General features: G+C 39.8%; 1 protein-coding gene across 5 annotated transcripts in view; it reads left to right on the top strand.

Moving 5' to 3' along the window:
• The first annotated feature begins 330 nt into the window (after positions 1–330).
• Positions 331–11156, top strand: part of ZDBF2 (zinc finger DBF-type containing 2) — a 31834-nt gene continuing 21008 nt past the window's right edge. For 2 of the 5 annotated variants that reach the window (XM_058707614.1, XM_058707592.1), the window contains exons 1-4: positions 331–640; positions 5241–5293; positions 6261–6338; positions 7503–7607. In XM_058707614.1, coding sequence (XP_058563597.1) covers positions 7548–7607 — 60 coding nt within the window. In that variant the 5' untranslated portion in view covers positions 331–640; positions 5241–5293; positions 6261–6338; positions 7503–7547. Of the gene's footprint in view, positions 641–745; positions 934–5240; positions 5294–6260; positions 6339–7502; positions 7608–9822; positions 9877–11156 lie in introns of those variants that run through there. The other 3 variants (XM_058707601.1, XM_058707612.1, XM_058707618.1) reach the window with 3 other exon arrangements.

The raw sequence follows: 11156 nt of genomic DNA, 5'->3' as shown, positions 1-11156 counted from the left end.
AGCCCTCTCAGCGGAATTTTCTTTTCGAGGTTCGTCTGTTGCTGGGAATTGACAAGCAGTTTCCCTCTGGGCCCTCAAATGCTAAAACCTTCGTGTCTATCTCGCGTCCTAACTCCGCTGTGAGCCCAGTCATTTTGGTTAGAACAGGTTTGATTTTACAAGCTCCAGAGTGGGGCCCTGACCCCGCTGGAAGTGTTCGCTTTAAAAGATCTGCGGGAGGGGAGGGTTGGGGCGGGAGGAAGGGGGCTCCAGCGCCGGGGGGCGGGGGTGGGCAGGGGGCGGTGCGCGGCTCCTGCGTCAGAAGGGGCCCTGTTTTCGCACCTTCCCTGACGTCAAAGCTCAGTCAGGACTGCAGCGCTACGTTCCCGGTGGATGTCTACGTGGGCTGAGTCGTGACTTGGGGCCCGGGTCTTGCGAGTGACGCTCGCACTCCGCTCCTCGTCTCACACCGGCGGGAGAGGCCGGGGGGCTCCTCTGTCTGGCTCCGCCGGCTGCGGGCAGCAGGCAGCGGGCGGCCGCGGCGCCCTGGACGGCCCGGGGGGTCCGGGCACCGCCATGGAACCAGAATAGGAAGGGAGCGCGCCCACCGGTCCTCGGCCTGCGCCCAAGCCCGGGAGGAATCCGGGAGGCCTCCGCGGAGGTGAGAACCGCGCCGCAGAGCACCGCGGCGGCGGCGGCGGGCGCGGGCGCGGGCGGGGCGGGCCGAGCCGAGGCGGCGCGCAGCCGGGGCGACGCCCGCGGGCTCCGTGCGCGCGGCCGGGGGTGGGGCCTGCTCGCCTCGCGCCCCGGGCGCCTTCTTCCTCCCGAGGGACGGCCGGACCGCTCGCCCGGCTCCTGCACCCGCCTCGCAGGTCCTTCTCGGCTTCTCCTGTCCCCAGTCCCTTTCTGCCCGTCCTGCGGGAGCGGGGCCGGCGTCTCCGGGCCCGGATCGAGGTGGCTGGGGCGTGGGGTGGAGGTGGGGCACAGGCTGCCCTGCGCTTCTGTCGGGGGCCCTGGGTCGGAGGGGCCCGCGGACGCGGCCTGGGGCTGGGAGGTGGAGAGGGGGCGGCTCGCGGAGGTCGGATTTGGGGCTTTGTACCCGCGGGGACTTGTAGGGGCACCTGTGGGGCCGAGATCCGAAGCCACCTGTCCACAAATCCCCTTCCCCCATTGCCCTGCGCTAAGTCCAGCTGTCCCCAGACCTAGGCCCTTATCAGCCTTTGGCGATTGGGATTTATTTTGGAAGCGTTGGATTTTTGTGTTAACGATCGTTTTACTATCGTCGTGCAACAGTTGTGTAAATCTGCTCAGATTACGCCGTCGTTATTACGTGCTCTTTAGAAGGCCCTTTGCAGCTCCTAACATTATCCGACGCGATGATTTTGGCCGCGCGGGGAAGAAATGCATAACGAGATGCTGGCTGTTAAACGTCTTTAATCCCCAGAATAGAATTATATTTAATTTGTTTGACAGCAATTATATACTATCAGGAAAAAAAAATAAATAAACCCACTGAAAAAGCCCTTAGCAATCTTATCATCAAGGGAGTCAGTATTAACAATTTGGGGTACGTAAGTGCATATTCGTGTTACATAAAGGGGAATGCTAATGTAGTCTGCTTTTTTTGCTTAGTGCGTTGTGGTCATTTCTATATCAGTGCATAAACGTTTTTCTGCTGCCTTCTTAACGTGCACTGATTTGGACCCAGAGCCTGGAAGGCAAGAATTTTCTTCTTCTCCCTGCACTTTGGCCAGTGGCCAACGTTAGTAAAGAAAGTGGTTAGAGATTTGATAAAGTATCACCGCAATGGCCAAGGTATTGGATAGAAATAAGCTGAATTCAGGGTAACAGCCATCTTCTGTATAATATTGTTTGTTTGGCTTAATAATGTGATGCAGTTTTTTCAGATTGCAGTTTCACCCATTAGTGAATTGTGAAATTAATTTTGTGGGTCGTAACTAGCACTTAAAAAAAAACAAAAGAGGATAGCTTAGTAAATACCAGAATGCATTACAGGTAATGGGGATATTTTGTAAGCTTTGTTTTAACTGCGTGTGTGTGTGTGTGGACCAGTGCGTGCGTGGGGTGCATGCGCGTGAGGGTGCGTACATGTGTGATTGCGTGTGTGTGCGGGGTTGTGATATAAAATGTATTGCTTCCTCTGTGCTACGCTAATTAAGTTTGAAAATCACTAATCCAAGGTACTGTCAGCACTCATCTCAGAATGGGAGCAATGATGCAATTAAGCTAAACGTTAGTTTTACTCTTCTTTGGAATATGTGACAGTGTTTATTGCAACAAATTAGATCCCTAATTATTTGTTTTCACTTAATATTAAAACAATCAATTAGCATTCCTGAAAATACAGAGAGGAAGCATTTTATGGAAGTTTAGAGGTTAAGAGCATAAACTGCTCAGATTGACCTACAGTCAAATCCCAGCTACAGTGGTTATTGGTGTGTGACCTGGAACAAGATACTGCTTCTTTCTAAACCTCAGTTTCCTGATTTGTAAAGTGGGAGTTAACCGGGACACCAATTTCATAAGGGTGTTTGCTATTCAGATGGGATAATGCATATGAAACTGTTGACATAGTGCCTAGCCCAGATTGAGTATTCACTAAAAGTTAGCTATTATTATTTTATTAAGACTGAATGGAGGATAATGCTTGTCACCAGAGGAAAGACAGCATAAGCATAAGGTGGATAATCCAAACAAATGGGAAGTTGAAAATTAATGTTGTAAAGAAAGTGACACTGAATTAATAAGATGGTCTTTTTATTTCAATTAGCCATTGTTTTGTGACTGCTCCCCGGTTGTTTTCCTGTTGCTAGACAGATAATTTGGGTGATCTTACTCAATAAACCAAATGCCTTTCTATTGTCTTTTTATATTTTATATTAAGTTGGTGTCTGTCTTGTGTGACAGTTGAAAAATATTTCCCATAGGGATTCTGGATTTTGTTAGCTCTTACTTCAAAATACCGTGGTTTGGGAAACACGCACTACATCTCTGAACTCATTGCAACGATGTGTTTATCTCTGCAGCAGGTCCAGAGCTCAGGTGTGCAAGAAATAGTCCCAAAAGAAAAATAGATGCAGTTTGAGACATATGTGCTGAAGTCACCTCAGGCAGTCTCAGAGATCTTTGCTCACTGCCTCAGATCGGTTTATGCTCTTTTAAGTGTTTCATAAACCAAAGAAATAGAGTCTGAGCATTGTCCTTTTTTAGAGCATTATTATTTTTATGAAAAATAATTTGAATGCTTTGCACTCAAAAAAAAAAAAAGGCCATTGCAAGAGTACTTAATTGGGTGTGACAACTGTAAAAGTTTGGGGGAAATCTTAAACGTTAATCAAATGCTGCTCTCAGTTTTAGAAATGCCTGTAAGTTCTTGTTCTGTTTGAAAGGAACCAAAGTGGAAACTTGTTGATGGTAAATTATGGTGTGCTTTATGAAAATATGAAAAAAATATGACTTGGAACTCTAGCTGTCCTAGCCACAAAAAATCTCAATGAAACAAAAAAGCTTAACTTGACCTTAAATGAAACATGTATACATTCGTATATCTGAAGTTAGACAAAATACTAATTTATGTGTGTATCTATTTTTAAAATTCTCCTAATTTTTAAATAGGTAATTCACCGACTGCTGGGTCTTGTCAGATAAGACAGCTTTTGTCTTACACTGATATGCAGTCATTAAAAATTCGGTTTTGGAATTCTATATCATATCATATAGGAGTGCTCATCATATATGGTTAAGTGAGACTCAGCAGGCTACATAGAATATAGTACCATACCATTTTTGTAAATACATATTTAGAACAAAGAATATATGATAAATATTAATGGTGGGTAGTGGGATTATGACTGATTTTAGTGGTCTTTATTTTTATAATTGTGCCATGGTATGTTTTATTTTCATAATAAAAATTAATAAAAGTAATATTTGAAAGAAAAAAATTACTGTGTGTTTTCCTAATTTGCAAGCATAAATGAGACTAAATCTTTGCTCTAAGGGATACTGATTCTTTGTATTTGGATAATTTGGGTGTTAACTAATACTCTAATATCCTAGAAAATGGTGCCGCATAGTTTAACTTACCCTGTGAAAAGCTCCTTTGAATAGGGAAGAACCACTGTTCCAGAATTTTCTTAAAGCTCTGCATATACTGCTTTCCAAAAAAACCCAAAAACAAACAAACAACAACAAAAAAAACCCCACACTGTCTGAATATGTGGTCTAAATTCTTAAGTTTTCTTTTAACTACGATCATGTTGAAGCTGAATCTACGTTTCTTGCTTTATTGCCCCTTAAATTTTTAAGTGAAGTCTTGGCTCCAGCTTAACTTGTCAGTTTACTGTCTCTAAAGGTACTTTTGCTTTCTTACTTTTGTACTTTTGCTTTTTTGTTACTTGGAATATCTTTTCCTGATCTTTATTTAAGTACACCCTACACATTTTCCAATGTCCAGTTAAAAAGCTATATCCATTGTGACATTTTGGCACTTACTGTTTGTGCTTAGGCATTTCTCAGTCGTTTCCTAGTGCCATTTTAAACTTCTTGAGAGCAAGAAAGCTTGTCTATTTCTATCCTTTAAAGCTTCCAGCATCTGCACGGGGTAGGTGCTAAGTATTTATTCCTTGATTATACAGTGCTGTCACAGCCTCTTTTGAACCAAATTGTTGGAGTTTTTTGTTAACCAATGATCCTGGGTAAGGGTCATCAACACATTGCCAACAACAATGTGGAAGAATAAACAAGATTGATAATTTGGCCTAATTGTCAATTGATAGGTGATAAAGAATTGACAGTGTTTTTCACCGAAAGTAACATAAGAACCGAGTTGTGTGGTTCGTCGAGGATCCACACTTAATTCCATGTAAATATTTCTTTCAAACATTTCCTATAAAGCTCATATGGGTTTGTAGCATCGTGTTCTTACCCTTATCAGAGATCCAGTTTATTTTCCAGCTGCTGTTCCTGGAACCCAAAGATCTGAAATACTTGATGGTGGGTTATATGGGTGGGCCATGACAATTGCTCTGTCCCAGAGCATCTTAGGAGGTCATGTGGGAGTCTATGAGTCACAGTATGTAAAGTGCTTTGTGTTAAAGAGTTAGTATTTTTTTCTCCCATTGACACGTAATTGGGTTACTTTTCAAACTTATCTATGACTTGGGGATAGTTACTTGGCCTATGGTAGACACTTACGGGGCTGATCTTTTTTTTTTTTTTTTAATTGTTTTAATTTACAGATGTTTTCCAGGACTAATGCAACTGATGAAATACCTGCCCTTTTCTGCTTAAGGTAAGTGACTTGTTACTATATGAAAATACCAGGTACCAGTAGAATTCAGAATTGGAATAAAAAGACCCATTCAGTCATGAAAAGTAATATAATCCCAGGCCCCAAAGAAATGATCCCTTTAGTAAGTAAGAATTTTATTAGTATGTAAAAAATGATGACTTATGTTACTGCTTCAGCCTGCCTCAGAATCACCTTAGAGCATTTTAAATATGCATAATAGGCATGTGCCTGGCTCCCCACCAGGTGGTTTTGATTTAGTCAGTTTTTGAGGTGGGGTTCCTAGCATGCAAAGTTTGAAAAATGCCAATCAGGTGCTTCAGAGTCATGGCAGCTCATTGTCTCAGTGGCATGTATGTGACATGAGATGACAGAAATGCAGATAATCATGGCATGGGAATTAAAGGCTGTATGTGTCAAAGATCAAAAAAAATTATAAAGAATTTCAATTTTGTGTGTGTGTGTGTGTGACGTTAGACTAATACTTTCATTTTGCCTTTCATTCAATGATTGTTTTAAATACATTTCGAATTTTTTTTTTTACATTTATTTATTTTTGAGAGACAGAGAAAGATAACGCACAAGTTGGGGAGGGGGCAGAGAGAGAGAGAGAGAGGGAGACACAGAATCCGAAGCAGGCTCCAGGCTCTGAGCTGTCAGCACAGAGCCCGATGCGGGGCTTAATCGTGAGATCATGACCTGAGCTGAAGTCAGACGCGTAACCTACTGACCCACCCAGGTGCCCCCATTTTAAATATATTTTGAATAAAGCACTAGAAAATTTGTTATTTTATGATTTTCAAAGTTCAGGTTTAGGCCCTAGGGTTCTCTCAGCTTGAAAATTGGCTATATCTATACACACAGCTTAAAGCTTGTTTCATTTTGTTGCTTCAGGTTAATAAATGAAGTAAAATAATGGAAAAAAGACCAAATTTTAAATAAGTCATTTTTTATATATTCTCTGTTTCAGAGGCTGGTTTAATTGATTTATTTTCCTTGTAAGTGTGGAAGCCAGAAAGTCAAAGTTTGTCGTAATAAAAAGTAACAGGTGAGTGCATGTTACAGTAGCATTTTGATTTAATAAAGCTCTTCCATTCTCATTGATTTTCAGGCTTGACTTCATTTCTAAATATTGATTTTAATGAGTAAACTTTTTGTATTGCAGGATCATCTTATCAGAAATATTCTACACATTATAGGATGGTTCTGTTACATATTCAACAGACAAGAATGTTTAAAATGATTCGAATTAAAACTTGATGAAATTATTTCTTAAAATTCTGTTTTCATCTTAACAAAACAGCAAAAACCTTAAAATTGTATTGAATTATTTAAAATAATCATTAACTGTAAATACTTTATGTCAGTGAGTAAATAGTTGTGTATCAGAATTACTTGGGAAATGAAAAAATTCTGAATTCTAGGCTGTCTCAGCCCTACTAAATCAGAATTTTGGGGAATGATTGTGCTATTCAACCTGGGTTGGGAACCGCTGCAGTATGTAATGTTGAAGGATGATAGTTTCAAGGCAGTAGAAACTTGGAGACTTTTTTTATTTGTAGAGAGATCTCATTGCACCAACTGGAAGAAATTCCTCATATTTATTTGGTTTATGTAGTTGTCAGGAGAAAAGTGTCTTGTGTTTCAGACCCAAATGAGTTATTTTGATTTTTAGTAATTCTGTCAGGTAATTTATCTTAAAATCTGCACCTTTGTGGATTAAGCAGAAAATACATGCATCTTTACTCTCGTGACGGAAGTAGATGTTAGGTATAACAATGAGAATTCATGTAACGTCAGATTTTATGTAGGAACACAATGGGAAAATTACTGAGCCTCATTCGCATATAGTGAATATACTATAACAACAACATAGAGGTAGGAATTTGTCTTTACGGATTGAGTACTGAACCAATTCCTAATAACCGTAACAAGTTATCAGAAAATTGATAAAAAATTGAGTCCAGTCTCCACCTGTCAGCAACACACCCCTTTTTTGGAAGGTGCACAACTCTCCCCCTCTCCTCCAGGCTCACTGATCGATTCAGTAGCTTTTGGCAGACTTATCTAATTTCATAATTATTCAAAATAAGGGTGCATCGTACTCAAGAATGAATTTCTGTTCTCTGATATCACCAAGGGTATTTTCCTCAGGGTAGTAAGGACTTAACTGTTTGTTTGTTTGTTTCTTCCCGTTTTTTCTTTTTTCCAGTTGGAGTATTCCCGGACAGTAGCCACTTGACTTTGGTTATTCAGCATGCAGAACAGACAGGGGTACTGCAGCTATTGCTGTGTGCGCTATAATAACCTGGAACAGGTGAGAGGATCCTGTTAATAAACAGTTATACCTCAAAGGACCTAGTCATGCATTTTATTAAACTCATTTACTCACCCATTGAACAGATTGTTGTGAATCTTCTAATTGGTAGACACCATTTAAAGTTCTCAGGATACAGCCAGGGACAAATCCACATCCCTTTTGTAGTATAGTAAGACAGAAAATAAATAATCATATAAACTTAATACATGATAAGTCAGATTGTGATAAATGTTATGAGGAAAATAAAATAGAGAAGGGAGTGCACTTTCAGGTGGGGCGGCCAGATAAGGTTAAGGAGTGACATTTGAGTTGAGATTTGAATGAAGTTTGGGATCCAGGCTGCCTTATATCTGGGGAAAGAATTTCTAGGTAGAGGGAGGAGAGAGTAAAGACAGAGACCCCAACGTAGAAGGGTGGTTGGCGTGCTGGTTAAAAGCCAGGAGCCAATGAGGCCAGAGTGCTGGTAAGGTGGAGGGCGGGTGTGAGGTGATAGGTGAAGAATCTAGAGAATTAGATGCTGTAAGACATTGTAGAATAAGGTAAGGACTTAGAAGATTATGCTTCCATGCGCAAATGTTTTAAATGTTGCTAGAGTTTAGATTTTTTCCCCTCCTCTTGTTGCTTGTGTTTTTGGGGTTGTAAAAGATTGCTGGGTCCAAGGTCATGAACAATTACGCCCTGTATTTTCCTCTGAGAATTTTATAGTTTTTGTTCTTACATTTAGGTCTCTGATTCATTTTCAGTTAATTTTTTTTATATGTTGTGATTTTAATGCCCTCCTAGAAGCCCTGTCTCCAAATACAGTCACATTGAAAGTTAGAACTTCAACATAAGAGTTTGGGGCCTGGGGGACACAATTCAGTCTGTAGCAATTAATATTGATTGAGTTTTAGCTATTAAGCCAATTTTATATCCCTGGGCTAAATCCCGCTTGGTCATGGTGCTTAATCCTTCTGTATGTTCCTGGATTTGGCTTGCCAGTATTTTGTTGAGGATTTTTGCGTCTATATTCGTAAGAAATATTGTCTGTAGCTTTCTTTTCTTGAGATGTTTTTGGTTTCAGAACTCGGGTGATGCTGGCTTCAGAGAATGAATTGAGTAGTGTCCCTTTCTTTTTGTTGGAAGAGTTTGGGAAGAATTGTATATGGACGTTTTGGAATCAGTATTCATAGTAATAGTAGCTGTAGGTCTTCTGACCAGAATTGTTCACTTGGAAGAGCTTCAAGGTTTTCTTCAGGGTCTGAGCTGTGGAATTGTGTCATAGGTGAAGGAGTAATATAAGGAAGCTCTGGTCCTGTTAGTCTGTACTATTCTATCTTAAGTGATACCTAAGACAAGTTTGTCCTGCGTAAAAATTCTGCTGTTCAGTGGCATTTGTTTTGTTTAGTTATCAACAGTCATCATTTAAATTCATACTAAGGAAAAGTTATTACGATTTCTACATCTCTGCCTTTTAACAGAAAAAAACTTTCTAATGCTGGTTATAAACACGAGGCGGCAGATAATAAATCTCAAAGCTGTCTTTAGTGTTTCTGTCATGATCGATAAAATGATGTCATCACTTGACTTGGACGATTACTTGTTGAACTTTTGATATTACTAAAACATTGAATCTTTAACTACAAGTTCTATTCAGTAAGCATTCAGTATAACTTTTTGCCAAAGGGTTAAAATAATTTTTAGACATTTGGATACTCATGTACTAAGCATGCACTTAAAAAGACTGTTGAGGGGGTACCTGGGTGGCTCAGTTGGTTAAGTGAAGGACTCTTGGTTTCGGCTCAGGTCGTGATCTCATGGTTTATGGGATGGAGCCCCATGGGATGCTCTCTCTGTCTGCCCCTCCCCTGCTTGCTTGTGCGCGCTCTCTCTCTCTCTCAAATAAGACTTAAAAAAAGACCCTGTTGATGACAGCTGAAGTAATTTGCACTAAGTACAAAGTCTTAAATAAAGAGATAAATTTCATGGCTTTGGAGAACTCTAAAGGCAGTGGAGAAATAGAGGACCCAGATGTAGCTGAAGATTCAACAGAAACAATGGAAACCCAAAGAAAGAAAACAACTACCAATTTAGTATTCGATGCTTAATAAATATATCCTTGAAAAAAAAGGTGAAATAGAAATATTTTCAGAAAACGAAAATTAAGGGAATTTACTGGCAACAGACCCTGACTGAAGGAAATACTAAAAAGAGTTCTTCAGACAGAAGGAAAATGATTTCAGTTGGAAGCTTAGAGATACGGGAAGTCAGGAAGATCAGTGGAAAGGTAGCAGGTGATTTAAATGAATGATATCTTGTGGCATTGACAACGATGACATATAAACTGGAAGGAAAGTATATCGAGTTAATTCCTTGCTTAAGAAGAGAGTAAAAGTAGCAAGTGATTTTAGATCTTGGTAGGTCAGGGTTGCTTGTGATAATCTGTTACCACTAACAGACTAGAAAAAGAACCTGGCCTATAACTACCTACCAACTTAACAGAAGTGGAGAACTTGGAATAATAAAAAGCGGTCCACAAGAAGGAAAGAAAGAAGAGACATAGGGACATCGCAAAGGCAGGAGTAATGAAAACAGTTTTAAAAATAAAAACAAAGATTAAATCCAAATGCATCAGTACTGTATTAAGTAATAGACTTGATGCTTGAATTAAACTATTCAATATTTTATCGGAGGTTCTAGCAAGGGAAATAAAGAGAAATTAAAATGGTACATATTAGATAAAAAGAAACAAAACTGTGATTGTACCTTGCACAAAGTGTGATTGTAGATGTAGAAAACCTGAAGATATCTAGGTAAACTATTAGAATTGATAAGTGAGTTTAATAAGCTTGTTGGGCAACATAAAAAGAAATTGTATTTTTATATCCAACAGCATATAGAAAATGAGATCTAAAAAAGGTATTTAATAATAGCATCAAAGAACATGAACTCCTTAGGAATAAATATAACAAAATATGTATAAGGTTTTTATGTAGAAAACCATAAACACTGAGAGAAATATAAGAAAAATTAAATAATTGGTGTGATACACCAATTGGAAAAATCAATATTATAACCATGTCAGTTTTCCCCAAACATATATATTGATTTAATGAAATTCCAAACAAAATTCCAGGAAAGTTTTTTTTTAAGCATGTATTTTTAAGTAGTCTCCACACTCGACAAGGGGCTTGAACTCTCAACCCTGAAATCAAGAGTCACTAAGTGAGCCAGGCGCCCCTAGAAGAGTTGTTTGTAATGAAAATTAAGCCAGTTCTAAAAATATGTATGCACATGCAAAAGGCTAGGAAAAACTGGGATAATCTTATAGAAGAACAAAGTCAGGAGAGTTCGTGTACCAGGTATCAAAATTTATTACTAAACTACAGTCATTAAATTTTTTTTTTTAATGTTTATTTATTTTTGAGGCAGAGAGAGACAGAGCATGAACAGGGGAGGGTCAGAGAGAGAGGGAGACACAGAATGTGAAGCAGGCTCCAGGCTCTGAGCTGTCAGCACAGAGCCTGACGCGGGGCTCGAACTCACGGACCGTGAGATCATGACCTG

The sequence above is a fragment of the Neofelis nebulosa genome, chromosome 2, assembly GCF_028018385.1.
Source record: "Neofelis nebulosa isolate mNeoNeb1 chromosome 2, mNeoNeb1.pri, whole genome shotgun sequence".
Classification (NCBI taxonomy): domain Eukaryota; kingdom Metazoa; phylum Chordata; class Mammalia; order Carnivora; family Felidae; genus Neofelis; species Neofelis nebulosa.
The sequence above is the reverse complement of the archived record's forward strand: the minus strand, read 5'-3'. Positions and strand labels throughout refer to the sequence as shown.